The sequence below is a fragment of the Ovis aries genome, chromosome 2 (genome assembly GCF_016772045.2).
Source record: "Ovis aries strain OAR_USU_Benz2616 breed Rambouillet chromosome 2, ARS-UI_Ramb_v3.0, whole genome shotgun sequence".
NCBI lineage: Eukaryota > Metazoa > Chordata > Mammalia > Artiodactyla > Bovidae > Ovis > Ovis aries.
This window is the reverse complement of record NC_056055.1, coordinates 2,042,847-2,070,153: the sequence shown is the minus strand read 5'-3', so window position 1 is coordinate 2,070,153 and position 27,307 is coordinate 2,042,847. Positions and strand designations below refer to the sequence as shown.

General features: G+C 48.3%; 1 protein-coding gene across 1 annotated transcript in view; it reads right to left on the bottom strand.

The window, feature by feature from the left end:
* DCDC2C (doublecortin domain containing 2C) overlaps positions 1–27,307 on the bottom strand; it is a 51,502-nt gene that overhangs the window by 10,696 nt on the left and 13,499 nt on the right. The window contains exons 3-6 of the mRNA XM_027964045.3: positions 25,779–25,855; positions 22,624–22,752; positions 18,545–18,682; positions 16,478–16,520 (exon numbers count right to left, since the gene is read on the bottom strand). Coding sequence (XP_027819846.1) covers positions 16,478–16,520; positions 18,545–18,682; positions 22,624–22,752; positions 25,779–25,855 — 387 coding nt within the window. The remainder of the gene's footprint in view (positions 1–16,477; positions 16,521–18,544; positions 18,683–22,623; positions 22,753–25,778; positions 25,856–27,307) is intronic.

Genomic DNA, 27,307 nt, shown 5'->3' with positions numbered 1-27,307 from the left:
TTCAGCCACAACCACCAAATGGCCGCCACTGGACCCTCAGGGCAGGATGTAGCACCTCTAATTAAAAAAAAAAAATGCCTGGGAGGTGTGTTCAGGTTACAACTGAGGGGAACTCAGATTTCTGAAAACAAAAAACTATAAACTATAATAACAGCATAACCAGATCACAGTGTGAGATGAGCTAATTCTGAGCACATTCCAATCCTACCCCATCTTCACATACAAACCACTGTTTTTAGTTCTCCGTTATTCCTTCTTTACTGAAGTATTTGGAAGTGAAAACTATACAAATAGACCGTTCTTGTGAGTTCTCTATGTCACTTAAGAAAATGTCAAACTAGAACCATGAACTTGCACCATTTATATATGAAACTATCTGTGTTATTACGCAGTACCAGGGGTTTCTTCCCTGCGGAAATTACAGTGTGAAAATAGTCCTTCAGCCACATACAGGCACCATGCAAAATCTTTCTACCTATTTTAGGAGGCTCCCCTGCAAGCTGAAACTGTGTTCATAAGTATAGGAGGCAAGGCCTTGGCAGAGTTGGTTTTAGAAACAGAAAATGGTATATGATGTTTGTGTCTTGGAGGCAGCTAGAGGCTGGGATTTAGAAAACTTGCTTGGTTCTTCCTGGTGTGACTCACACCTCCTTGTCACAGGCATTTTCCATCTTTGGCCTCTAAGATAAAGACACCATATATTGAGCTTATTATCTCTGAAATAGAACTCAAAGGACAGTGACAAGGAACTATTCCCCCCATCCCCTCATCACAAGGGCACAAAAGTAGAGATGATGCTGGACAAACAGCGCAGAGCAAGGCATGCCCGTCGCGGTCAGACGCCTGCTCCCGGCACCCAAGGAGTTCCCGGGGCAGCGGGGCGGCCGGCGAAGGCGGACACACGCCCTATTCACGCCACTGGGTGTTTCCTGACAATAGAAACAGAAGCCCTGGCAGGACCGCGGGACAGTCACCCCGCTCAAGAAACAGCCCTGGGCACAGACTTCTAGCTAATCCACCATCCACGCGCCAATCTGGTCTCCATACCATGACATGCCCCGTGGACCCTGACTCGACTGCAGACCCAGCCCAGGAAAACAACAAAATATTTACACAACTCTGCTTTCAAGTTCCTTCATCTTTCTTCCTATTAAAAATATTTTTGGAAAATAAACCTGAGGCAAACTGAGTTTATTACTCTGTGGTGTTTTGAGAAATAATATTATCCTGCAGAGCTGCCATCAGGCAGTCCAGAGAATTCCATGGACTGTCCAGGCCAGAACATTGGAGTGGGGAGCCATTCCCTCCTCCAGGGGATCTTCCCAACCCAGGGATCGAACCCAGGTCTCCACATTGCAGGCGGCTTCTTTCCCATCTGAGCTGCCAGGGAAGCCCATGAATGGTGGAGTGGGTAGCCTATTCCTTCTCCAAGGGATCTTCCTGACCCAGAAATCAAACCCGGGTCTCCTGCGTTCCCGGCAGATTCTTAACCTACTGAGCTATGAGGGAAGCCCTCCTATTAAAAGCATTTTGGGAAAATAAGCCTGAGGAACACTGCGCTTACTACCGTGCGGTGTTTTGAGAAGTAATATTTTCCTGCAGAGCTGCCATACCCAATCCAGCTGTTTTAATGCCACTGTAACGGGTCATCCAACACATGGAACACAGCCTCCGAAGGTCACCTGGGACGATCGGGACCGGGACTGACTGACGAGCACGACAACCAATTCAGGGCCAACCCATCCTCGGGGGAAAACAACACGCCTCCTGGAACAAGGCATTTCTCTGGCTCCCCACTGAATGTCCTGGTTCCAAAGCAGGTCAAGACCTTCCATCGACAAACCAGTCTCGGCTCTGAGCATTGCTAACGTAGAAGACTCGCTAACATCTGAACTTGAGCGTTGTATCCCCAGGCTGCCGGAAGACGGCAACAAGCACTGCCTGACTGTCCTGCGACGCTGTGTGGACCTGACCTCGTCAGCCTGCAAATGTCAGCTCCAGAGCACTGATCTCACGCTGAACTTAGCAGTTGGGGGCCTGGTTATTAAAGTGCGGGTGTCGGGCGCCCACACACACTCACACTTGGGTTCCAGTGCTGTGCTCGGTTCTACTATTTGCTTACCAACACTTGGGTTTTATGGCCAAAGAGAAACAGGTAATATTAACATTCTGATTGTGGATATGATATAAATACAACGCTCAGTAACTGTTTACCAATATTTCATGGAGACTTGCACCATATAATATCATTTTAGTATACAAACCCGATTTTAAGTGTTTGTTAGATTAACCACACTTCTCTGGAAGGTAACAGATACCGTCTTCGGAAGACACATGCATGTGTGCTAAGTCACTCAGTGGTGTCTGATTCTTTGTGACCCTATGGAACGTAGCCTGCCAGGCTCCTCTGTCCTTGGGATTCTCCAGGCAGGCATACTGGAGTGGGCTGCCATGTTCCCCTTCAGGGGATCTCCCCGACCCAGGGATTGAACCCGTGTCTCCGTCTCCTGCACAGTAAATGCAGGTGCTACAAAACTGAATTTGCTGTAACAAAATCGGAGTGGCTGCCTTCGGTTACTTTCACTGGACTAACAGAGTCATGGTTCAAGTTAATTGGATCACTTAAGGCATTGGCAGGCTCCTAAGACTTCGTGGTGGTCCAGCGGTTAAGAATCCGCCTGCCAAAGCAGGGGACACAGGCTCAGTCCCTGGTCTGGGAAGATTCTACATGTTGTGGGGAAAACGAAGCCCAAGCGCCACAACTGCTGAAGCCCACGGACTCTAGAGCTGTGCTCTGCAGCGAGAGAAGCCGCTGCAACGGCGAACCCAAGCACCACGATCGAGAGCAGCCCTTGTTCACCGCAACTAGAGAAAGCCCACACCAGCAACCAAAGATAAAACCAATAACAACAACAAAAAAAAGAGTTAAGGTATCGGCAGGGTCCTAAGGACATATTTTCAAATGTTCAAATATCTGCCTCGGACAATAAGTGAACTAAGTCAATCAAATGAGGCAGGCTGTGTCCCAAGTGTGGTTCAATCAGTTCAAGTGTGTTAATTATGATTTTTTTTGTCATTCTCTCAGAAATAGGCATTTTTAACAGTGCGATTTAAAATTCCACTAAATTAAGATAAACTCTTTCATTTTGCTCTCAACGGAAATCAAGATATAAGAAGCAAACAGCTTTGCTCTTCAATTTTTTTTTTTAATACTCTGTTAAGGTATCTACATAGCCTAAATTAGAAATTTATGCCCTTGGAAGCAAGTTTGATGCCAGGAATCCTGTGGGAGGGAATAAGAATGAAAGAGGGGAATCGGCTTTCACTGATGGAAACCTTGGGAGGTCAGTGGTGATAAGTCTCACCACTGGTCACCAGAGCCAGGATTCCAACTGAGGACATCAGAGTCCAGAACACTTGCTCTTAAAGCCTCGGGCATCCCCTGGGTAGGAGTCCTTGGCTATAAGAAAGGAAGTCTGTTGTCATAATATGTGGAGAAGGTCTCACCCACTTCCTAGGCACCCAATTAGATCCAGAGCAGGTTCATCTTTTTCCTCATTAAAGAATCCACACGGATAACCCCAGACAAACACGGGAGCAGGCTTGCCCTCTGCTGCAGATCACACAGAATTCTGTTTGACATCAACAATACTTTGTGGGGAGTTCAGGGTTTCTGAGCGCAAGCCACTGGTTCTCCTTGCTTGGCCCCGCAGTAAGCTTTTCTCTGATCAAAACAAAACCGAAACAATACTTTTCTGCACAGATATCATCTCACACTGCCCTTCCCTCTCGTGTGGCAGACGTGGTCATGTGGAGCAAAGCACCTCCTCACGCACCAACACCTGCCTCCTCCCTCCCCAGGGGCCCAGGTCTCAGCTCCTGACCGCCATCCACCACCGCTGCCCTGGGAACCCTGAAGTCACTCCTGACTCCTCCCACTTCCTCTCACTCCCCGGTCATCTGGGCATGCCCACATTCCTTCTCACGGTTTTCCTTCCCATTTTACTGAATCGAGATGCCAAAAATCGGTAAGACACATGGTTCTTTCCTGTGTCACTAATAAAGGAGTTAAGCTGCCACTTAAGCCATGTTGAGGTGCTTCCTTATTACCCAGAAGTTCTTTCCTCTACATCCTGAAAAAGAGCCCTTTAGGAACTATTTAGACATAGATAATTATCAATACCACGTGGAGGGAAGCAGTGTGTGTGGGCATGCTTACTTATGTCTGACTATTTGCAGCCCCATGGACTGTAGCCCGCCAGGCTCCTCTGTCCATAGGATTCTCCAGGCAAGAATACCAGTGTGGGTAGACATGCCCTTCTCCAGGGGATGTTCCCGACCCAGGGATCACACTTGAGTCTCCCGTGTTGCAGGCAGGTTCTTCACCACCTGAGCCACCAGGGAAGCCCAAAGGAAAACAGGAGCTGATAACCAGTACCACCTTTCAGAAGTGGGGACATGGCCTTAGATGGCCCCCAGCCCAGCGGACCCTCCAGCCAAATGCAGCCTCCTAAGTACCTGGTGGAACCAACCCAAGACCCACTCAGCCAACCCACAGAATCTAGAGAAATAATGAATCACTGCCATTGTAAGTGAAAGTCGTTCAGTAGTGTCCAACTCTTTGGAACCCCATGGACTATACAGTCCAAGGAATTCTCCAGACCAGAATACTGAAGTGGGTAACTTCTCCCTTACTCCAGGGGATCTTCCCAACCCAGGGATTGAACCCAGGTCTCCTGCATTGCAGGTGGGTCCTTTACCAGCTGAGCCACTCAGTTCAGTTCAGTTCAGTTCAGTTGCTCAGTTGTGTCCAACTCTCTGTGACCCCATGAATCGCAGCACGCCAGGCCTCCCTGCCCATCACCAACCCCCGGAGTTCACTCACACTCACGTCCATCGAGTCAGTGATGCCATCCAGCCATCTCATCCTCTGCCGTCCCCTTCTCCTCCTGCCCTCAACCTCTCCCAGCATCAGAGTCTCGTCAAGAGTTGTCATAAGCTCCTCGGTTTTTAGATGATGGCTGTTTGTGTAGTAACAGGTTACTGAAGCTGATAGCTCAGCTACGTATGGGTCGTCTCCCTTTTCTGCATCCATAAACGGATTGGCTGTTGTTTTACAAAAGCATATGGAATTGAAGAACACAAAAAGCAAACGCACATAGAAGTCCACTTCAGTTCTGAATCACAGCAGAATCATCTCGAGGACATTTACACAGCGATTAAGCTCACCGTGCGCAGTGCCAACCACGCACCCCTCAACTGGGAAGACAGTAAAGCGAGCAGCTGTGGTCAAGTTCACCGTGACAACAAATGAACCTGCAACACGACGGCCAAGAGGCATCAGCCTAAGACGCGCGCCGTCTCGGAGCCAGGAAGACGGGACACAGCAGGTCTCAGACCCAACTGCTGCCCCTCGTGCCGGCGGCTGGGGGGCCTGGCGGCCTCGGGACGGGCCTCTCCTCTGCTATTTCTACTCACGCTGCAGCTTCAGTCCGTACACTGGGTTCCGTCGCTAGCAGTGATTCTCGAGTGCGCGTCTGTTCACTTCACTTTGCTGCTGAGGTCAGGAGCCCCATGAATACAGGTGTCTCACCTGCCCTCCCAGCCCGCGTCCTGCACCCCACTTTCCCTCACAGGCACTGCGTCCTCCCGACTCTTTGGGGCTGCACTGATGGAGGGACATGGGTGCACTTGAAAGTCAGAGGGGTGACTGGCTGCCCTCCTGGAACTGTCGATGGAGGGAGGGCTGATGCTGGGGGAATCGGGGATGACAGCAGGCTTGGGCTAGACCAGAGAAAGAGTCCATTTCCCGGGTGAGGACAGTCACAACCACTGTGGGCCCCGCATCATGACCTGCATCACGATCGCTGTGGGCCCCGCGTCACGGCCGCTTCACGCTCTTGCACTCCACTGGCAGACACTCACACGCGGCTCATCTGTTATCTCCAGCACATGCAGCTTTGCCCGGCCACCAGACACGTATAAATTCATCACCAGATGCCCTCGTTCAAGTCTGACAGTCTGTGGGTGGAGAGCTCTGTGTGTTTTTGAGATTGTTCACTGAGGGGTCAGGAAGACCTCGTACCGCAGGTCATTTAAAAATACACCTGCAGGACTTTGCTGGTGGTGCAGTGGATAAGAGTCTGCCTGCCAACGCAGGCAACCCGAGTGTGATCCCCGGTCCAGGAAGATTTCACAGGCCGCAGAGCAACAAAGGCAGCAAGCTGCAGCTCCTGGAGCCTGTGTGCCTAGAGCCCGGGCTCTGTGGGAGGAGAAGCCCCTGCGATGAGAAGCCCGAGCAAAGAGCGGCCCCCAGTCGCTGCAGCTAGAGGGAGCCCACACCCAGCGGCGGAGACCGGGCACAACCGGAAATAAACGATTTCTAAAAAATCAAACGCGCTAAAACAAAACACACACGTGCAGACTTAGACCACACGATTCAGCAGTCCCACTCCCCGGCACACATCCAGAGAAAACACTAATTTGAAAAGATAGACACACTCCAATGTTCGCAGCAGCACTATTTACAGTAGGCAAGACATGGAGGAAGTCTAAGCGTCCATCAGCAGATGAATGGATTGAGAGCAAAGTGGTACATGCGTACAATGGAACAATATGGATGGAGATTTTCAGATTATCAGATTATTATGATTATCATTATCGTGTGGAACAAACATACATAATATTATCATATTATCAGAGGTTATCCTATTAAGGTAAGTCAGAGAAAGACAAATATCATATGATATCACTGATATGTGGAAACTTTAAAAAATGATGCAAATTGACTCATTTGCAAAACAGAAATAGACTCACAAGCATAGAAAACAAACTCATGGTTACAGAGGGGATAAGAGGAGGGAAGGCAACTGCAGCCCCGGAGAGACTCTACCTACCAAACTGCAAGCAGGCTTCTTTGCTAAGACTTCTGGGTGTGCTGGACAGTCACCATCTGCCTCACAAGGGGTGCCAACGGTCCACCCAGAAAACTGAGCAGCAGAGACAGAAAAGGCGACAAGTCGCAGCGACCGTGCTCGCCAAACGCCTGAGCTACTCAGACCTGGGAAGGGCACAAAACGCAGTCCCAAACGAATCTGAGCCTCTGAGGGCTACCTGAGCGCCGAACCTGAGCGGCTTAGACCGGGGAGGTGCACGCAGCCTAGGGCCGGCCCCAGAAGGTTCCCGACTGAGCATCGTAGAACCAGAGCGGTTTGTGCGCCGCGAAAAGGGACAGGTCCAGCGGGGCTGAGACTCTGTGTGCACACGACAGTGCTATTTGTTTGCAGCACCCCCCCTCCCCACAGCGCAACTGAACTAGTGAGCCTAAAAAACCAGCAAACAGAAGAAGTTAAACAGAGGGAACTGCCTTGGAAGTCACCCCACACTGCCCACAACATCAGAGAAGGGCCAGATATATCTTTACTATTTTTACAATCATCCCTTTTTTTTTCTTTATTTTTCCCCTCTTTTTTTTCTTTTTTTTCTTGCTTTTTTTTCATAACTTTTTTTTAAATTGTTAAGTCTTCTATTTCTCCTCTAATTTTTATTTCTATAACCTACTATTACTTTTCAAAAAAAAAAGACTTTATTTTTTTAAGGTAAACACCATATATAGTCTTTATGTGGTTGTTGTTGGAGTTTTTTAATAATTCTTGTGGCTTTTTTTTTTCGTTTTTCCTTCTGCTTCTTTTCTTTAATATTGTATTTTTGAAAATCCAACCTCTACTCTAGATTTTTAATCTTTGCTTTTTTGTTTTTGTTGTCAATTTTATACATTTAAAAACCCAAACTTCACTACCCAATTTTACCTGAGAGCGAGATTACTGGCTTGACCACTCTCTCCTCCTTTGGACTCTGGTTTTTCTCCACCAGGTGGCCTCTGTCTCTTTCCTCCCCTATCTCTTCTCTATCCAACTCTGTGAATCTCTGTGTGTTCCAGACGGTGGAGAACACCTAAGGAACTGGTTACTGGCAGGATTTGTCTCTCTCCTTCTCATTCCTCTCTCTTATCCTCCTGGCCACCTCTGTCTACTTCCTCCCTCTCCTCTTCCCTGTATAACTCCGTAAATACCTCTGAGCGGTCCAGACTATAGAGCGCACATAAGGAAGTGACCACTGGCTAGCTTGCTTTCTCCTCTTTTGATCTCACCGCATCTCATTCCAGTCACCTCTAACTACCCCTCCCTCTTCTCTTCTCCATGTAACTCAGTGAACCTCTCTGGGTGTCCCTCAATGTGGAGAACCTCTTCATCTTTAACCTAGATGTTTTATCATCGGTGCTGTATAGATGGAGAAATCTAGAGGCTACTGTAAAAATAAAACTGAAAACCAGAAGCAGGAGGCTTAAGTCCAAAGCCTGAGAACATCAGAGAACTCCTGAATTTAGGGAACATTAAGCAACAGGAGCTCATCAAACGCCTCCATATCTACACTGAAACCAAGCTCCACCCAAGGGTCAACAAGTTCCAGAGCAAGACATACCACACAAATTCTCCAGCAACACAGGAACACACCCCTGAGCTTCAATATACAGGCAGCTCAAAACTACTCCAAAACCTTTGACATCTCATAACCCATTACTGGTCATTCCAGAGAGAAGAAACCCAGCTCCACCCACCAGAACTCCAACACAAGCCTCCCTAACCAGGAAACCTTGACAAGCCACTGATACAACCCCACCCACAGTGAGGAAGCTCCCTAATAAAGAGAACTCCACAAATTACCAGAATATTAAAAGGCCACCCCAAATGCAGCAATATAACCAAGATGAAGAGACAGAGGAATACTCGGCAGGTAAAGGAACAGGAGAAATGCCCACCAAACCAAACAAAAGAGGAAGAGGTAGGGAATCTACCTGAGAAAGAATTCCAAATATTGATAGTGAAAACGATCCAAAATCTTGAAATCAAAATGGAATCACAGATAAATAGCCTGGAGACAAGGATTGAGAAGATGCAAGAAAGGTTTAACAAGGACCTAGAAGAAATAAAAGAGAGTCAATATATAATGAATAATGCAATAAATGAGATCAGAAACACTCTGGAGGCAACAAATAGTAGAATAACAGAGGCAGAAGATAGGATTAGTGAAATAGAAGATAGAATGGTAGAAATAAATGAAGCAGAGAGGAAAAAAGAAAAACGAATTAAAAGAAATGAGGACAATCTCAGAGACCTCCAGGACAACATGAAATGCTCCAAGATTCAAATTATAGGAGTCCCAGAAGAAGGAGACAAAAAGAAAGACCATGAGAAAATCCTTGAGGAGATAATAGTTGAAAACTTCCCTAAAATGGGGAAGGAAATAATCACCCAAGTCCAAGAAACACAGAGAGTTCCAAATAGGATAAACCCAAGGTGAAACACCCCAAGACACATATTAATCAAATTAACAAAGATCAAACACAAAGAACAAATATTAAAAGCAGCAAGGGAAAAACAACAAATAACACACAAGGGGATTTCCATAAGGATAACAGCTGATCATTCAATAGAAACTCTTCAGGCCAGGAGGGAATGGCAAGACATACTTAGAGTGATGAAAGAAAATAACCTACAGCCCAGATTACTGTACCCAGCAAGGATCTCATTCAAATATGAAGGAGAAATCAAAAGCTTTACAGACAAGCAAAAGCTGAGAGAATTCAGCACCACCAAACCAGCTCTCCAACAAATTCTAAAGGATATTCTCTAGACAGGAAACACGAAAGGGTGTATAAACCCGAACCCAAAACAATAAAGTAAATGGTAACGGGATCATACTTATCAATAATTACCTTAAACGTAAATGGGTTGAATGCCCCAACCAAAAGACAAAGATTGGCTGAACGGATACAAAAACAAGACCCCTCTATATGCTGCTTACAAGAGACCCACCTCAAAACAAAGGACGCATACAGACTGAAAGTGAAGGGCTGGAAAAAGATATTCCACGCAAATAGAGACCAAAAGAAAGCAGGAGTGGCAATACTCATAAAACAAAGGCTGTGAAAAGAGATAAAGAAGGCCACTACATAATGATCAAAGGATCAATCCATGAAGAAGATATAACAATTATAAATATATATGCACCCAATATAGGAGCACCGCAATATGTAAGATAAATGCTAACAAGTATGAAAGGGGAAATTAACAATAACACAATAATAGTGGGAGACTTTAACACCCCACTCACACCTATGGACAGATCAACTAAACAGAAAATTAACAAAGAAACGCAAACTTTAAATGATACATCAGACCAGTTAGACCTAATTGATATCTATAGGACATTTCACCCCAAAACAATGAATTTCACCTTTTTCTCAAGTTCTCATGGAACCTTCTCCAGGATAGATCACATCCTGGGCCATAAATCTAACCTTGATAAATTAAAAAAATCAAAATCATTCCAACCATCTTTTCTGACCATAATGCATTAAGATTAGATCTCAATTACAGGAGAAAAACTATTACAAATTCCAACATATGGAGGTTGAACAACACACTTCTGAATAACCAACAAATCACAGAAGAATCAAAAAAGAAATCAAAATATGCATAGAAACTAATGAAAATGAAAACACAACAACCCAAAACCTGTGGGACACTATAAAAGCAGTGCTAAGAGGAAAGTTCATAGCACTACAGGCATACCTCAAGAAACAAGAAAAAAGTCAAATAAATAACCTAACTCTACACCTAAAGCAACTAGAAAAGGAAGAATTGGAAAACCCCAGAGTTAGTAGAAGGAAAGAAATCTTAAAAATTAGGGCAGAAATAAATGCAAAAGAAACAAAAGAGACCATAGCAAAAATCAACAAAGCCAAAAGCTGGTTCTTTGAAAGGATAAATAAAATTGACAAACCATTAGCCAAACTCATCAAGAAGCAAAGAGAGAAAAATCAAATCAATAAAATTAGAAATGAAAATGGAGAGATCACAACAGACAACACAGAAATACAAAGGATCATAAGAGACTACTATCAGCAATTATATGCCAATAAAATGGACAACGTGGAAGAAATGGAAAATTCTTAGAAAAGTACAATATTCCAAAACTGAACCAGGAAGAAATAGAAAATCTTAACAGACCCATCACAAGCACGGAAATTGAAACTGTAATCAGAAATCTTCCAGCAAACTAAAGCCCAGGTCCAGATGGCTTCACAGCTGAATTCTACCAAAAATTTCGAGAAGAGCTAACACCTATCCTCCTCAAACTCTTCCAGAAAATTGCACAGGAAGGTAAACTTCCAAACTCATTCTATGAGGCCACCATCACCCTAATACCAAAACCTGACAAAGATACTACAAAAAGAGAAAACTACAGGCCAATATCACTGATGAACATAGATGCAAAAATCCTCAATAAAATTCTAGCAATCAGAATCCAACTACACATTAAAAAGATCATACACCATGACCAAGTGGGCTTTATCCCAGGGATGCAAGGATTCTTCAATATCCACAAATCAATCAATGTAATTCACCACATTAACAAATTGAAAAATAAAAGCCATATGATTATCTCAATAGATGCAGAGAAGGCCTTTGACAAAATTCAACATCCATTTATGATAAAAACTCTCCAGAAAGCAGGAATAGAAGGAACATACCTCAACATAATAAAAGCTATATATGACAAACCCACAGCAAACATTATCCTCAATGGTGAAAAATTGAAAGCATTTCCCCTAAAGTCAGGAACAAGACAAGGGTGCCCACTTTCACTGCTACTATTCAACATAGTTCTGGAAGTTTTGGCCACAGCAATCAGAGCAGAAAAAGAAATAAAAGGAATCCAAATTGGAAAAGAAGAAGTAAAACTCTCACTGTTTGCAGATGACATGATCCTCTACACAGAAAACCCTAAAGACTCCACCAGAAAATTACTAGAGCTAATCAATGAATATAGTAAAGTTGCAGGATATAAAATCAACACACAGAAATCCCTTGCATTCCTATACACTAATGAGAAAGTAGAAAAAGAAATTAAGGAAACAATTCCATTCTCCATTACAATGAAAAGAATAAAATACTTAGGAATATACCTACCTAAAGAAACTAAAGACCTATATATCGAAAACTATAAAACACTGATGAAAGAAATCAAAGAGGACACTAATAGATGGAGAAATATACCATGTTCATGGATCGGAAGAATCAATATAGTGAAAATGAGTATACTACCCAAAGCAATTTACAAATTCAATGCAATCCCTATCAAGCTACCAGTTTTTCACAGAACTAGAACAAATAATTTCAAGATTTGTATGGAAATACAAAAAACCTCAAATAGCCAAAGCAATCTTGAGAAAGAAGAATGGAACTGGAGGAATCAACTTGCCTGACTTCAGGCTCTACTACAAAGCCACAGTCATCAAGACAGTATGGTACTGGCACAAAGACAGAAATATAGATCAATGGAACAAAATAGAAAGCCCAGAGATAAATCCACACACCTATGGACACCTTATCTTTCACAAAGGAGGCAAAAATATACAATGGAGTAAAGACAATCTCTTTAACAAGTGGTGCTGGGAAAACTGGTCAACCACTTGTAAAAGAATGAAACTAGATCACTTTCTAACACCGCACATGAAAATAAACTCAAAATGGATTAAAGATCTAAATGTAAGACCGGAAACTATAAAACTCCTAGAGAACATAGGCAAAACACTCTCTGACATAAATCACAACAGGATCCTCTATGATCCACCTCCCAGAATTCTGGAAATAAAAGCAAAAATAAACAAATGGGATCTAATTAAAATTAAAAGCTTCTGCACAACAAAGGAAAATATAAGCAAGGTGAAAAGACAGCCTTCTGAATGGGAGAAAATCATAGCAAATGAAGCAACTGACAAACAACTAATCTCAAAAATATACAAGCAACTTATGCAGCTCAATTCCAGAAAAATAAACGACCCAATCAAAAAATGGGCCAAAGAACTAAATAGACATTTCTCCAAAGAAGACATATGGATGGCTAACAAACACATGAACATCACTCATTATTATAGAAATGCAAATCAAAACCACAATGAGGTACCACTTCACACCAGTCAGAATGTCTGCGATCCAAAAATCTGCAAGCAATAAATGCTGGAGAGGGTGTGGAGAAAAGGGAACCCTCCTACACTGTTGGTGGGAATGCAAACTAGTACAACCACTATGGAAAACAGTGTGGAGATTCCTTTAAAAATTGCGAATAGAACTGCCTTATGACCCAGCAATCCCATGCTGGGCATACACACCGAGGAAACCAGAATTAAAAGAGACACATGTACCCCAATGTTCATCGCAGCACTGTTTATAATAGCCAGGACATGGAAACAACCTAGATGTCCATCAGCAGATGAATGGATAAGAAAGCTGTGGTACATATACACAATGGAGTATTACTCAGCTGTTAAAAAGAATACATTTGAATCAGTTCTGATGAGATGGATGAAACTGGAGCCGATTATACAGAGTGAAGTAAGCCAGAAAGAAAAACACCAATACAGTATACTAACATATATATGGAATTTAGAAAGATGGCAATGATGACCCTGTATGCAAGACAGCAAAAAAGACACAGATGTGTATAGCGGACTTTTGGACTCGGAGAGGCAGAGGGTGGGATGATTTGGGAGAATGGCATTGAAACATGTATACTATCATGTAAGAATCGAATCACCAGCCTATGTCCGATGCAGGATACAGCATGCTTGGGGCTGGTGCACGGGGATGACCCAGAGGGATGTTGTGGGGAGGGAGGTGGGAGGGGGGTTCATGTTTGGGATCGCATGTACACCCGTGGTGGATTCATGTCAATGTATGGCAAAGCCAATACAGTACTGTAAAGTAAAATAAAGTAAAAATAAAAAAAATAATAATAATTTAAAAAAAAAACCTGCTTGCAGGTTTAAAAGAAAACTCAGTTCTCAGTCTTACCAACAGTTGCTACTCTGCCCAGCTGACACTCTTAGAATGGGCAGATGACCAAGGGCTCAGGACAGCCCCTCACACACCGCAGGGTGATGTCCCCACTGAGGGCAGTTCTGGGCTTCCGGGTGGGTTTTTAAATTTCCTCCCCTCACTTTCCAGAAGGATGTTGAGATGGCTCACACAGAAAATAAATGAAAGCTTAATAAGCTAGAAGTGGAAAATTGGGGACAAGAAAATAAGGGAACACATGTATTTAGCCTAAGATAGTTGCCGGGACTAGCCCTAAATCCAGGCTCCTGTAGCCAAAGGAAAGGGGCCAGCATGCAGAGCAGTCTCCATTCTCAGCAACACAGTCCAGTCCTCAGATGGGGCTAGGACCCCCTCAGGGCTCAGTTCTGAGGTTAATGGGCCACGTGGGCCTTTACACAAGAGACAACGGATAACGCAGAGCCCTTGGCAGGTATCTGTATCAGCCTTTGCTAAACCAGTGCCGTTTATTTTCTTCTAAGACTTTTAGTCTTCTATTAATAGAACAAAACGTGCTTGTTGCACACACAATAGATCTAGTTTTTCTAAAATAACACATTTTTGCATTGCAGTTTATGCCATGTTGGTAATCATTCTGTTTAAAGAGTCCAAAGTATTAAATACCCTCATCGAAACCCATTATCTTTGCACCGATAGATTTCCAGAAGGGGAAAAGAAATGCAGATACGCTGGGAAAAACGTGCTCAATTTTAGACCAATTTTAAATGTATAGTGAAAAGAAAATTGTGTCCCTTCCTATAAGGAGCCAAAGCCAAAACAGCAAAACAGTGAAAGAGGACACAACAAAAGCACGTACTTGCAAACCCACGTTGCGGGTTCAGCAGGTGGATCCAATCACCTGTGTGCTCAGCGGCATCCAAAACCACAAAGGTGTGGGATTTCAAACTGGCACCGTTCACACTAAACAGGAGTCATCGCTGAGAATGCAGTGCCCACACGACGTGTGAAATCCCGGGGAAGGAGGCAGAGAATAACCCCGTAGAGCTCGGATCCTGTGCTGTTTCCCTCCCGGGTGACCTGGCCCTTCTGAGTCACAGCCTGAACCTCGTTTGCTGAGCTCCACGTGCCGATCGCCCCCTTCCCACCAGGCATCATCCTACTCTCACGACTCGTTTATACGAAACATGTGTCGCAGCTCATGTCCGTGTGCCTGTCCCCACTAGACGGAGCGCACCCTGAGGGCGGAATCGCGGCTATCATGTCTGTGCCCGTGGTGATGCTCACCCACTCACCCAGCAGACATTTAACACTCACTGCAATCCTTAGAGAGAGAGACAAAAGTAAGACGACCCTTCAGCTCCAGAAGCTGCCAAAATAACAACAGCATCAAACCAGAGAAAGCTTCACCCCAAAAGCCAGACAGCAGACGAGCCCCATTCCGGGCTCGTCTCACCTAGGAAGAGATGTGCAAAGCTCCCTAACAACATTTAGCAAAATATACTCAGAAAGTATTTTTTTTCAGCAGTGAGGCTTTTTCAGTGCAGGCCGGTTGGGCAAGGATTACGGCCGTGACGTCAATGTGAAGAGGGCCAGTTCAGGGGTTTCATCATTCTGAGCTCCTCCAGGGCACGTGCAGACGGAGTGAGGGCTGGACCCCAAGGCCAGGCTTGCCCCAGGTGAACGCAAGGTGGTCCCGGGGGTATGGAAGCCAGAGTGGCCTGCAGGGAGGTGATAGACGGTGGGTATGAAATTGGAGCTGCGACAGGAGGAGAGCAAACCCTAGGGCTGGCGGCCTGCTATCAGGAAAGAGTAGACTGATAACTCGAGAGCTCCCAAGGCCAGCCACTCCCAGACGGTCAGGACTCAAGCAGGCCAGCTGGGAAGGAAGGAAGTAGTAGGCATTCAACAGCTTTGTTGAATGAATATTCACACAGCAGAGCCACTGCAGCACGGATTTCATAAGCTGGTCTGGAACATGCGGTCATCGTATGAACAGGTGGGCCTGTGCAGGTGCCAAGATCTGGCCTCCACCTGCCTCCCTTGTCCCATGCTTTGCGTTGCAATAACAAATTGTGTTTAGATGAACACATACAGATGTGCACACACACACACACACACACACACACAAACACACACACTTCCTCCAGCTGTCACGTCTACCTAAAATCCGCTCCCAGCTCCCTCCAGGCCAAGACAGGCTCACCTTTGCTCCTCCCGGCAGGTCCCACAAGACCTGTGCATCTCTTTATCTCCGCACTCACTGTGTTCCAACACTAACCCCTGATGTACCTCCCAGGCCTGGACTCTGGGCCCCAGGTTCACCCCGATCTCCTGCTCGCCTTGTTCCCAGGAGGGAGCCTGTGCTCAGAAGCTCGTTAGAAAGGAGTGGAGCTAGCCTGTCCTGCGTCTTTTTTGATGCCAAAGGACACCAGGATCTTTTGGAGGAGGAAAGCACCCCACCAGGAGAGCAAACCCAAGGGCTGGCAGCCTGACTCAGAAGAGAACAGACTGATACACTGAAGAGCCCCCCGGGGGTGATTACAGCTGTCCTCTGTCCTTTGTTAAGAAGCACTTACTTTTTTCTTTCTTCGTGAATGCTTCTCCATGTCTGTGTACTTTCTGAAAAACAAAAGAGAATCAAGCTTGAAATGTTTAAAGCTCACCAAAAACATCTGAATAAAAATGTTGACCGCTGCCTCAGCCTCAGGAGACACTGACCGCCACGAGGAAGGAGCTAACTGTCCCAGAGGACACAGCCTCCCAACAGCATCAGCTTCCAGGGAGAGAAAGCACTGCCCTCCCGGGGTGGGTAGTGGTTGACCCAAGGTTGACCCAAGGGCAGCACATTTATAGGCACCTTCTGCCCTAAACTTCCCTGGTGGCTGAGACGGTAAAGCGTCTGTCTACAATGTGGGAGACCTGGGTTCCATCCCTGGGTCAGGAAGATCTGCTGGAGAAGGAAATGGCAATCCACTCCAGTACTATTGCCTAGAAAATCCTATGGACAGAGGAGCCTGGTAGACTACAGTCCATGGGTTGCAAAGAGTCGGACACAACTGAGCGACTTCACTTTCCTTTCCTTTCTGCCCTAAAGCCTTTATACGCTCTCAGGGCAGGGGGAATGGGAACCCTAACATTTGAACATTTTTGACAGTTGTTTAATCACGTTTGCAAACGCTGTTTCTTCACACAGCCCTAGAGGATGGGCAGAGCGAGCGTTCCTGCTCCCCCTGGGCTGGTGGAGAGCCCGGGCTCCGGACACGAGGGTGTACAAAGCTCTCCCTGGGCTGGTGGAGAACCCGGGCTCCGGACACGAGGTTGTACAAACGCCCCCAACTGATCAGCACAACTGGGGCCAAAATCCAGCCCCAAGCCCAGTCCCCCTCCATTTCCTTTGGGGCCAAATGTGAAGAGCTGGATCGGCACACAGCTTGGACCTTCTGTCCCACAGGAAGCCTCCAGCATGTTGGTCCGCGGAGCCTGGGGCCGCCCTGCCGCCACCGGGAGTCTGACACTCAGAGCTTGTCCGGGGTCATGACCCCGAGGGCCCCAGACCCATAGGGCGGCGTCTGCATCTGGCGGCAACTCAGAAAGGGCGGAAGGGACCGGAATCTACAGGCTGATTGTGGAGCTCGGAGCACGGAGGGTTTTCACACAAAAACAGCCTGAGAAGCAAGCTGGGTGGGACGCGGAAATTCACGGAGGGGTCAAGCACCATTCTGCCCTGGGGACGGACGCAAACCACCTGTCTCTTCACCTCAAGGGCCGGGAACAGTGAGAAGGGCTCTCTGCAGAAGCAGCCCGCTCCGTCCTCAGGAGCATGGACGCAGGATGCAGCTGCGCAGCGGAGCGCCGCTGTTCCCCAGGCTGGAGCCCACAGCAGAGCAGGGGCCTCCTCTTCAGGTGCTCGCCTGCCCTGTCCCAGATGCCACCCGGGAGTGAGGGACAGTCGCCACACGCTCTCAGGGGATGGGACCACAGCCCCTGCCGTCTCACCCTCCTCCCAGCCCCTCCTCTACGACCAAAGACCCACACTCCGGGGGCTCCCTGTTGCCCAGGCCCAGGATCTACTGTAAAATCACAGCTTTGTTCACCAGGAGAGACTGCCCCCCGGCGCACACTGCTTTACAGAAGGAAAAGCAAGTCGAATTAAGACAACAAACTGAGTCAGGTGGAGGGCGGGTCACCACGACAGTGGCCTGGGACCGCCTCCATCTTGCATGATTAGACCCTTGACCTCTGTGACCCCAGGCACCCAGAGAAAGACAGCACACTCGACATGGGACCTCGCCTCGCTGTGACTGTCCCCAGCAGCAGAGGTTCCTCCACACCCAAGATTCTGAAAATCCAAAACTGCATCACATATAAAATAAGATCAAATTTCAGCAAAACAGCAGATACCTGAACTGGCCTGATACCAGCAGATACCTGAACAGAGGATGAGATGGCTGGAGGGCATCACCGACTCGGTGGACGTGAGTTTGAGTAAACTCCAGGAGTTGGTGATGGACAGGCAGGCCTGGCGTGCTGCAGTCCATGGGGTCACAGAGACTGAACTCCCTGAACGGAACTGGCCACGTGAGGGGACGTGCCAGGGAAAGGGCAGGTTTCACCAGGCGGGAAAAGGAACAGAAAGTGCTCACTGTTGGACTTCACTCGGCACCTTCGGGGACTTCCAGTAAGGGAAATTCTTGAAGGCCTCCAGTCCTGCAGCCACATAAAAATGGTTGTCTTGCAAATCCTTAGGGTTGTCCAAAAGATGTCCATTCATTGTAAACAGTCTGCGGATAAAGAAAGAGCAATGGGCTGGAGATTTAAGAGCCGTGATGTCAGGGCTGGGGATGGGGAGAAGGGGCGTCCAGTAGAGAACACGACTGGCGTGTGGACCACATGGGGAGTAACGGGACTGATGCTCTCTGAACAAACGTGATCCAAACACGCTGAGCCCTGAGGGGGTGGCTCTGCCAGGATTAGGCTTGCTTTCCATTTTTAGATTTTTAAATTAAGGTATATTTTTAATTATGTACAAGTGTTCAAAGGCCCTTGAGAAGAACACTTTAAGCTGTAGGTTGTTGTTCAATTAATTTTAACTAATAACAGCTAAAATGAATACAAATTGGCTTCTATTGTGTAACAATACTTGGAAAAAACCTGGCATTTATTAGAAAACAATACGCCTTCTTATAAGCACTGAAAGACTAAAATATGTCTGCTTTTTATTCTGCACTCTTTCCGGCAAGCATTAACGCACTCATTCATTCGTATAAGAAACCATTCAGTTCACTCAATGTTGAGCATCTGTTCGGCACAAGACAATGAGGCAGGCATTGCCTTGGATAAAAATATGGATAAGAAAGTCACTGCTTCCCCAGAGTCAAGCAATGTACAAAACCTGGAGAGACAAGTAGGACCAGAGAAGGGCAAAGTGCCAGCGCTCTGAGGAGAGAAAGACCACAAGCGACTGCGGGCTTCACTGGGCTGGGAGAATGTGCAGAGGGATTTGAAGGGTGCATAGGAGTCCCTCACGGGAAGAAGGAGGGAAACCTGTGAGGCAGCAGAAGGGGCCTCTGCAGACAGCGGGGACACAGGGCTTGAACACTGAATCACGAGCCTGGAATTCGTCGCTTACTCAGAGAGAGCGGAGGGTGGAAGTGTGGGGTGAGCGCTGCTTGACAGCACTCAGCTGGCTGCTATGGGTGGGATGCGGCAGAGGAAAAGCACCCCGCCCGGGGGAGGAGACGCAGAGCCGGGGTGGGGGACGTGCTCACCCACAGCTGCAGCGGGCACAGGGGCGGAGGCGAGAGATGGCAGCAGGACACGCGGAACGGGCGGGACCCCCGGGACCCACCCCTCCCTCCACCGCGCACCCCCAAACCCCAGCGAGCATGGGACCAGCCCGGGCGCTGGCTCACACACAGCGGCTGGGCCCCCGCCTCGGAAGCTCTGATCCTGTGAGCCCAGGATGGGGCCTGAGCATCTGTTTCCAACCAGGGCAGCTCCTGGCCCTGCTGCCTTGGGTCACCGGGAGGGGCAAGAAGGAGACCCCCAGACAGGAGAGAGCAGTGAGAAGCCTTGGGAGCAGAGCCCCGGGCTTCCAGGTGGGAGGCAGGGCTTGGAACTCCCTTCCCCTCCTGCTGTCTCCTTGGACAGTTGGTGTCCATCCCCCCAGAGGGCTCACAGCTCACCAGCAGCAAGCCAGGGAGGGGCTGGCACTCTCAGCACTGAGAGGCCCAGGGCGGGGGCAGACTGACCTCCCTTAGCCTGGAGGACAGCCTCCCCCAGGAGCCTGGGCTCTGGGGCCTGGACCCCAAGGCGCTGGGGGTGGACGGCTGGGGAGACGCCACCGGAAGACATGCTCAGACAGATGGAGCAGGAGCTTGAACAAGGAAAACTTTATAAGATAAGGGAACTGAGAAATAAGCAATTACTTGAAAGAGACACATGTATCCCAGTGTTCATTGCAGCGCTATTTACGATAGCTTAGAACACAGAAGCCACCTAGATGCCCATAGACACGAATGGATAAAGAAGTGGTGGTGCATGTACGCAAGGGAATATTACTCAGCCACAAAAAGGGACGCATTTGAGTCAGTTCTGATGAGGTGGATGAACCTAGAACCTATTATACAGAGTGAAGTGAGACAGAAAGAGAAAGATAAATACCGTATCCTAACGTATAGATACAGAATCTAGAAAGGTGGTACTGAAGAATTATTCACGGCGCAACAACGGAGAAACAGACATCGAGAACACGGGGAGACACGGGGAGGGGGGAGGGGAGGCTGAGATGCATGGAGAGAGTGACATGGAAACTTACATTACCATATGTAAAATAGACAGCCAACGGGAACTGCTGTATGGCTCAGGAACTCAAACAAGGGCTCTGTATCAACCTAGAGTGTGGGATGGGGCAGGAGATGGGAGGGAAGCTCAAAAGGGAGGGGATATGTGTATACCTGTGGCTGAGTCATGTTGAGGTTTGACAGAAAACAGCAAAATTCTGTAAAGCAATTATCCTTCAATTAAAAAAAATTAATTAAAAAAAAAGAAATAAGCAATTACTGTTTGTAAGATAAAAACAGAGGAGCTTCATCCCAGGATGAAGCAGGGAATGAGAGCAGAACATGGAGGGCGAAAGTTAGGGGATAAAAACCAGAGGTGCCATCATCCAGACAACAGAAATCCCCAAAGAAGCTAAAACAGGAGCTGAAAGGAAGAAACACACGTAGAAACGATGGAGATTAATGTCACAGAGGGAAAGACAAAGGGCAGCTGAGCTGGAAGCGCCCCCAGCGAGTGAGAAAGCAGCGAGACCAGGCTCAGGGTCACAGGCGCGGCCCACCGTGCTCCTTGGACGCTGAGAGCGGAAACGGCCGGACCTCGGGGCCTCAGGACTCGGCCGGGACCACTCAGCACTGTGCTCTCCAGCAGGGTCAGGGAGACGGGGGCTGGGGGGACGAGGGCCGGGGGAAAGGCTACCCTCCCTCGTCCTCCCCTTGCTGCCGGAGCAGGCTGCGCTACTGTCTCAGCCACACCTTCCCCTCCAGCCACAGCCCCTTGGCCTCGATGACTTCAGCCCCCTTCCTCCCTGCGGGGACCACCAGGATGCTGGCTGCGACTTCAGGCCGTACCTGGACACACCTCCACACTGAGGCTGCTGGCTATGACCTTGGGCTGTCCCTGGACTCACCTCCACACCGAGCCCCTCCCAGGCTGATCCTTCCCTGCTCGGCCACAGACCCGTCCACCCGTCTGCACCCTCCCTAACCCCAGGCCACCAAGCATCAGAGCAAACAGCGGCCCTGCAAGGCGTCTCACTGCACATTCGGGCCCAGGCTCACGCTTCCTCTCCTCTCACACTCGGCTCGCTGTCCCCTGCCCACTCACAAGGGGCTACCTTCCCCACCTCCAGGTCCAGTGCCTTCCATCCACTCGGGACCTTGTCCCAGTGGCCACCCCAGCCCTCTCCTCCCCAGTGCATCACTGATCACACATATGCACACACACACACACACACACACACACAGCAGCCTGCAGACAGCAAGGCGCCGGCCTGCAGGGCCTGCACGGTGTGGACCCTGGAGGCTGCTCTGGCCTCAGGCCTGGCTGCCTCCCCACAAGGACGCCAGCTGTATACAGTGGACCGTCTGCGGTTTCCCCCAGACTCCTCGCTCATTCCCAATCGGTATCACCAGCCCATCCCACACTTACAACACACCAAGGGCTCCTCAGGCACTTCACCACATCACAACTCCTGGAAGCAGGTACTGTTCTTATTTCCAATCTCCCAGAGGATGAGACAGACCTTGGGAAGCTCAGTGTCTCCCCGGCGTGACCCAGGTGCAGCCACCGCGGCCTCCTCCATCCAAGGACTCCACTCCCACTGATGGGCCGGTCAGCCCCCTGACTTCTGCCCAACTCTAACTGCAGGCCACCTGCAGGGGTGCGGGGGCCCCAGGGACAGAGTGGGGTCACGGGACACACCTACCTGGGTAGCCGTGTTCACCACACCTCGTGGGAGAGGGACACTCACTAAACTTTGTTGAGTGAATGAACAAAATTGGTTAAAAATAAGTATGGCCCGAGGACTACAGAAATACTGCCTGCCCGAAGAATTAAAACCAGAGTTCACGAGCCTCATGTTAGACCTCGCTGGTGCTGGCTACAAGTTCTCACCGAAACCCCCCATTTCCTGGGTCCCCAGGACAGGACACAGTCTTACTTTCTAACGCCTCCCAGAGGGAAGACCTTCTCCCCGACCGTGGCCAGCACGCTGTTCCACTCCATCAGGCGGAATTTGGGTATAATGATCTTCACAGGTGGAATAAATAATCTTCCATTTGTGAAAACACTGCAAGGATAAAGGGAAAGATTTCGTTAGCGCCTCACGCTCTGGGGGAGAACACTGGGCTTTCAGGAAACACACACACTTACAGAACCACGGAAACCACACAGAGCCCTGAGCTCGGACAAGGGGGCACAAATGGCAGGGACTCAGCCTCATAGGAGAGAGCATGCGCCACTGGGCACGGCTACACTCTGTTCTTCAAAAACTATGCCTCTGTCAAAACAGAATTCTCCTACAATGTTGGTGGGAGCGAAAATTGGTACAGCCACTAGGAGAGACCAGTATGGAGGTTTCTTAAAAAACTAAAAATCGGATTTCCACATGACCCAGCAATCCCACTACTGGGCACATACCCAGAGAAAACCGTGATGCAAACAGATGCATGCACCCCAATGCTCACTGCAGCACCATTCACAACAGCCAGGACGTGGAAGCGACCTAGACGTCCATCAGCAGAGGGATGGATAAAGAAGACGTGGTACACAGGCACGATGGAACAATATTGCTGTTTAGTCGCTAAGTCATGTCTGACTCTTTTGCAACCTCATAGACTGTCGCCTGCCAGGCTCCTCTGACCACGGGATTTCCCAGGCAAGAACTATGCAGTGGGTGGCACTTCTTTCTCCAGGGCATCCTCCCGACCCAGGGATCAAACCCACATCTCTTGCATAGGCAGGAGGGTTCTTTCCTGCTGAGCCACATCCAAACACAAGTAATTTAAAACTGGAGAAATACATCTCTATTTTTTTTTTCAGGGTAAATGTAACTTTAAATTTAACAGGCTTGCACCCAATAAAGAGAATCCATTTTCTCATTAAGGCTCTGTGGCAAGAGGCCTGCAAACTCCAGAGTCCACCTTTTCCCATGTTTAAATGTTGCCCCACAACAAACCTTGAAAGGATGTTCTGTACAAGCTGCATCACAACTCATCTATGATGTTACTACTACATTGAAGATTGGCAGCAACATTCCCACCGAGTGGTGCTCCTAAAGGGTGTACACCAAAAGTCTTTCCAAACACAGACAGCTACTATTAATTTTTAAAGTAGGAAAAACATCAAATGTTTTTAAATAAGAAGTGTTTTTTCAAACTAGGAAATAGTACCTGGATCCAGGAATAAATTTTATCATCATGGTGATAACGATGGTGATGGTGGTGATGGTGATGGTGGTGGTAATGGTGATGGTGGTGGTGGTGATGGCGGTGGTGATGGTGATGGTGGTGATGGTGGTGATAATGGTGATGGTGATGATGGTGGTGATGGTGGTGGTGGTGGTGGTGATGGTGGTGGTGGTGATGGTGGTGATGATGATGGTGGTGATAATGGTGATGGTGATGATGGTGGTGATAATGGTGGTGGTGGTGGTGATGGTGGTGGTGGTGATGGTGGTGATGGTGGTGGTGATGGTGGTGGTGACGGTGGTGGTGGTGGTGGTGATGGTGGTGGTGGTAACGGTCGTGGTGGTGGTGATGATGGTGATGGTGAGGAAAGGTCAAAACACCTTTCTCTCTCGAACACTGAGAACTCTGAAAAACCATCTTAACTATTATCTGTTTGGTTTTAAGTTACAAGGTCTCCATGCGAACATGGTAGAAAAGGCCCTGCATTTGGTTGGTTTTTCGTCCATCCAGTGGAGTTTCTAGGAATAACTGATTTATAATAGGAAAAAACAGTCTGGAAAAGGAAGTGAGAACCACTGGAAACTTGTGTCAGGACAAAAAAATACATAAACATCTAGGGAAACATGTCTTTGCTGGGAAGGACCCGTAAGCCAGCAATGTTCCCTCAGGTTTCTATCCATTCTTCAGAAAGAGATGTCTTTCACGAAATTTAGAAATACTGTTTTTTGTTATTTCAAAACAGTTCTCAGATGAATAAAAGACACAGTGGAAAGATCCTGGCTGGGTGAGTGGCTCCCTTGCAGAAGGCTAAGGAAAAGTATCCTGGAGAAACGATGGATGGGTTTTCAAGGGTGAGTGAAGGAGCAGCTTCGCTAACCAGCAGGTCGCATTTGCTCATGATACCCTGGGCTGTCTCCATCGGGGGCTCCACTGGTTCCGCAGGGGCTTCCCTGTGTCCAGGGCCCCAGCGCTTGGCTGGTCAGCAGGGGCAGGAAGGACAACCAGCTGGAAAGTGGAGCCTCGGCTACTCAAGGCTGGGACCAACCCGAGCTGGGGCCTCTCTGATGGGGAGGCAGGACCTGTAAAATCACTGGAATTCCTTCCATCGGGAGCAGGACCAGGAGAGAGGGGAGGTGCATCAGCTTCTTCTCTGGCATCTGGCTGCTACAGAACTCACCCTCAATAGCCTCCACTCTGGCTACCCCAGCTCCCGGTTCAGCTGCTGCTACTAAGTCACCTCAGTCGTGTCCGACTCTGTGCGACCCCATAGACGGCCTCCCACCAGGCTCCCCCGTCCCTGGGATTCTCCAGGCAAGAACACTGCAGTGGGTTGCCATTTCCTTCTCTAATGCATGAAAGTGAAAAGTGAAAGTGAAGTCGCTCAGTCGCGTCCAACTCTAGCGACCCCATGGACTGCAGCCCACCAGGCTCCTCCATACACGGGATTTTCCAGGCAAGAGTACTGGAGCGGGGTGCCATTGCCTTTTCCGCCCAGTTCAGCAGGGAGGCTCAAAACTACCTTCCTTGCTCAAACATTGGAAACTCTGAAAGCCATCATAACTATTTTCTGTTTGTTTTTTAAGTTTCACTGGGAACAGAACTTCCACATTTCTGATCACCATCCAGCAGCTGCAATGACTAGACTGCAAAATAAATGAAAAAAACGGAGACTAAATTGCATGTTCCTGCCCCCACGTGACCCGGGAACTGCAGTGGGGCAATGGCATTGCTTCTCCAAAATCAAGGTTCTTGAGAGAACACGTGGCACCTGCAAGGTGGAATCGAACAGAAGGTTCTGGGAAGACAGAAGAGACGTCAGGGTGAGCAGGGGGAGGACGAGGAGAAAGGCAGAGCAGGGAGGCTACCGTCTTTAAGGGGCCTGGGCCCCTGCACCCACTGGACTCACTTTATTTGTCGGGATGTGCGATGGAACGTCTGCCACCTGGAAGGCACGCTCATGCCACAGTGCACCACCGGTTTGATCTGCAAGGAGACAAAGGAAGCCCAGAACCCAGGTCAAGCTAACAAATGCTTGTTGAACACCGATATGACCCACAGCATCAGCCCAAAATCTAAGCAAAGGTGGGGCAGCCCCACTAACAGAACAAACCCCAGAGGGGACCAGGGAAGCTGTGCTCCGTGCTGGCGGAGTCTGGGAGTGGCAGCGGCTGAACCCAGCATGCCCTAGAGCCGGTGCTCCACCAGAGAGGACACCACGACGAGAAGCCCTCAAGGCACAGCTGGAGAAAAGCCAGCGAGCGACTAAGAGCCCAGCCAAAATGAAACAGATTTTTAAAATTATGTATACTCGTATACAGCTCTCTGCTTGACTGCATAAAATTATGGAAACAATGAACCGATTGCTTTTCTATGTGTTAATGATTCATTAACTCCAATATCACCTGCCTGATTCAATGGCTCCAGCCATTAAATATATGATTCTGGACCTTTCCCCCTGTATTCCGTACAATAATCTCCTAACAAGTGTCAGGCAAACATGCTTTTCTGTTGTCTGTTGGTGGTGACAGTTTCAAGACTTGTGTCAATCATCTGCCCCAAGAGGCAGGACCCAGTGGGTTTTAGAGCTCCTTATTGGAGGTGGTGGCTCAGACAGTAAAGAATCTGCCTGCCGTGCAGGAGACCTGGGTTCAATCCCTGGGTTGGGAGGAAGATCCCCTGGAGAAGGAAATGGCAATCCACTCCAGTATTCTGCCTGGAGAATCCCATGGACGGAGGAGCCTGGAGGGCTACAGTCCAAGGGGTTGCAAAGAGTCAGACACGACTGAGTGACTAACCAGGGTCATTAAACCAGATCTGTGTCCTCGATGGAAGACACTCGAGGCGGCCAAAGCAGCGTGGATGGTTTGCTGATGCCTACTGTGCGCCAGGCACTGCTGCTGCTGCTGCTAAGTCGCCTCAGTCGTGTGCGACCCCATAGACGGCCTCCCTCCAGGCTCCCACCGTCCATGGGATTCTCCAGGCAAGAACACTGGAGTGGGTTGCCATTTCCTTCTCCAATGCATGAAAGCGAAAAGTGAAAGGGAAGTCGCTCAGTCGTGTCCGACTCTTCGCGACCCCATGGACTGCAGCCCACCAGGCTCCTCTGTCCATGGGATTTTCCAGGCAAGAGTGCCGGAGCGGGTGCCACTGCCTTCTCCACCAGGCGCTGCACTCGGACCTTTATAAGCATTCGTGTCTGACCCTCAAAACAACCAGGTGACAAAGAATCAGAGGTTATGCAATCTTTCCAAGAACACACAGCTATTAAGTGTCCTGGCCATAACACACCATCAAAAATACTTTATTATAGGTTTTAGCAAAACGGGCACTTGAACCTATGTTGATAGAGCACTTAGAAGCCTTGGTTGAGTCATCCATGACTCCAGGACTTTTTCCAGCTCTTTATCACCGTGTGAGCTTGCTCAGTTTTTCTCG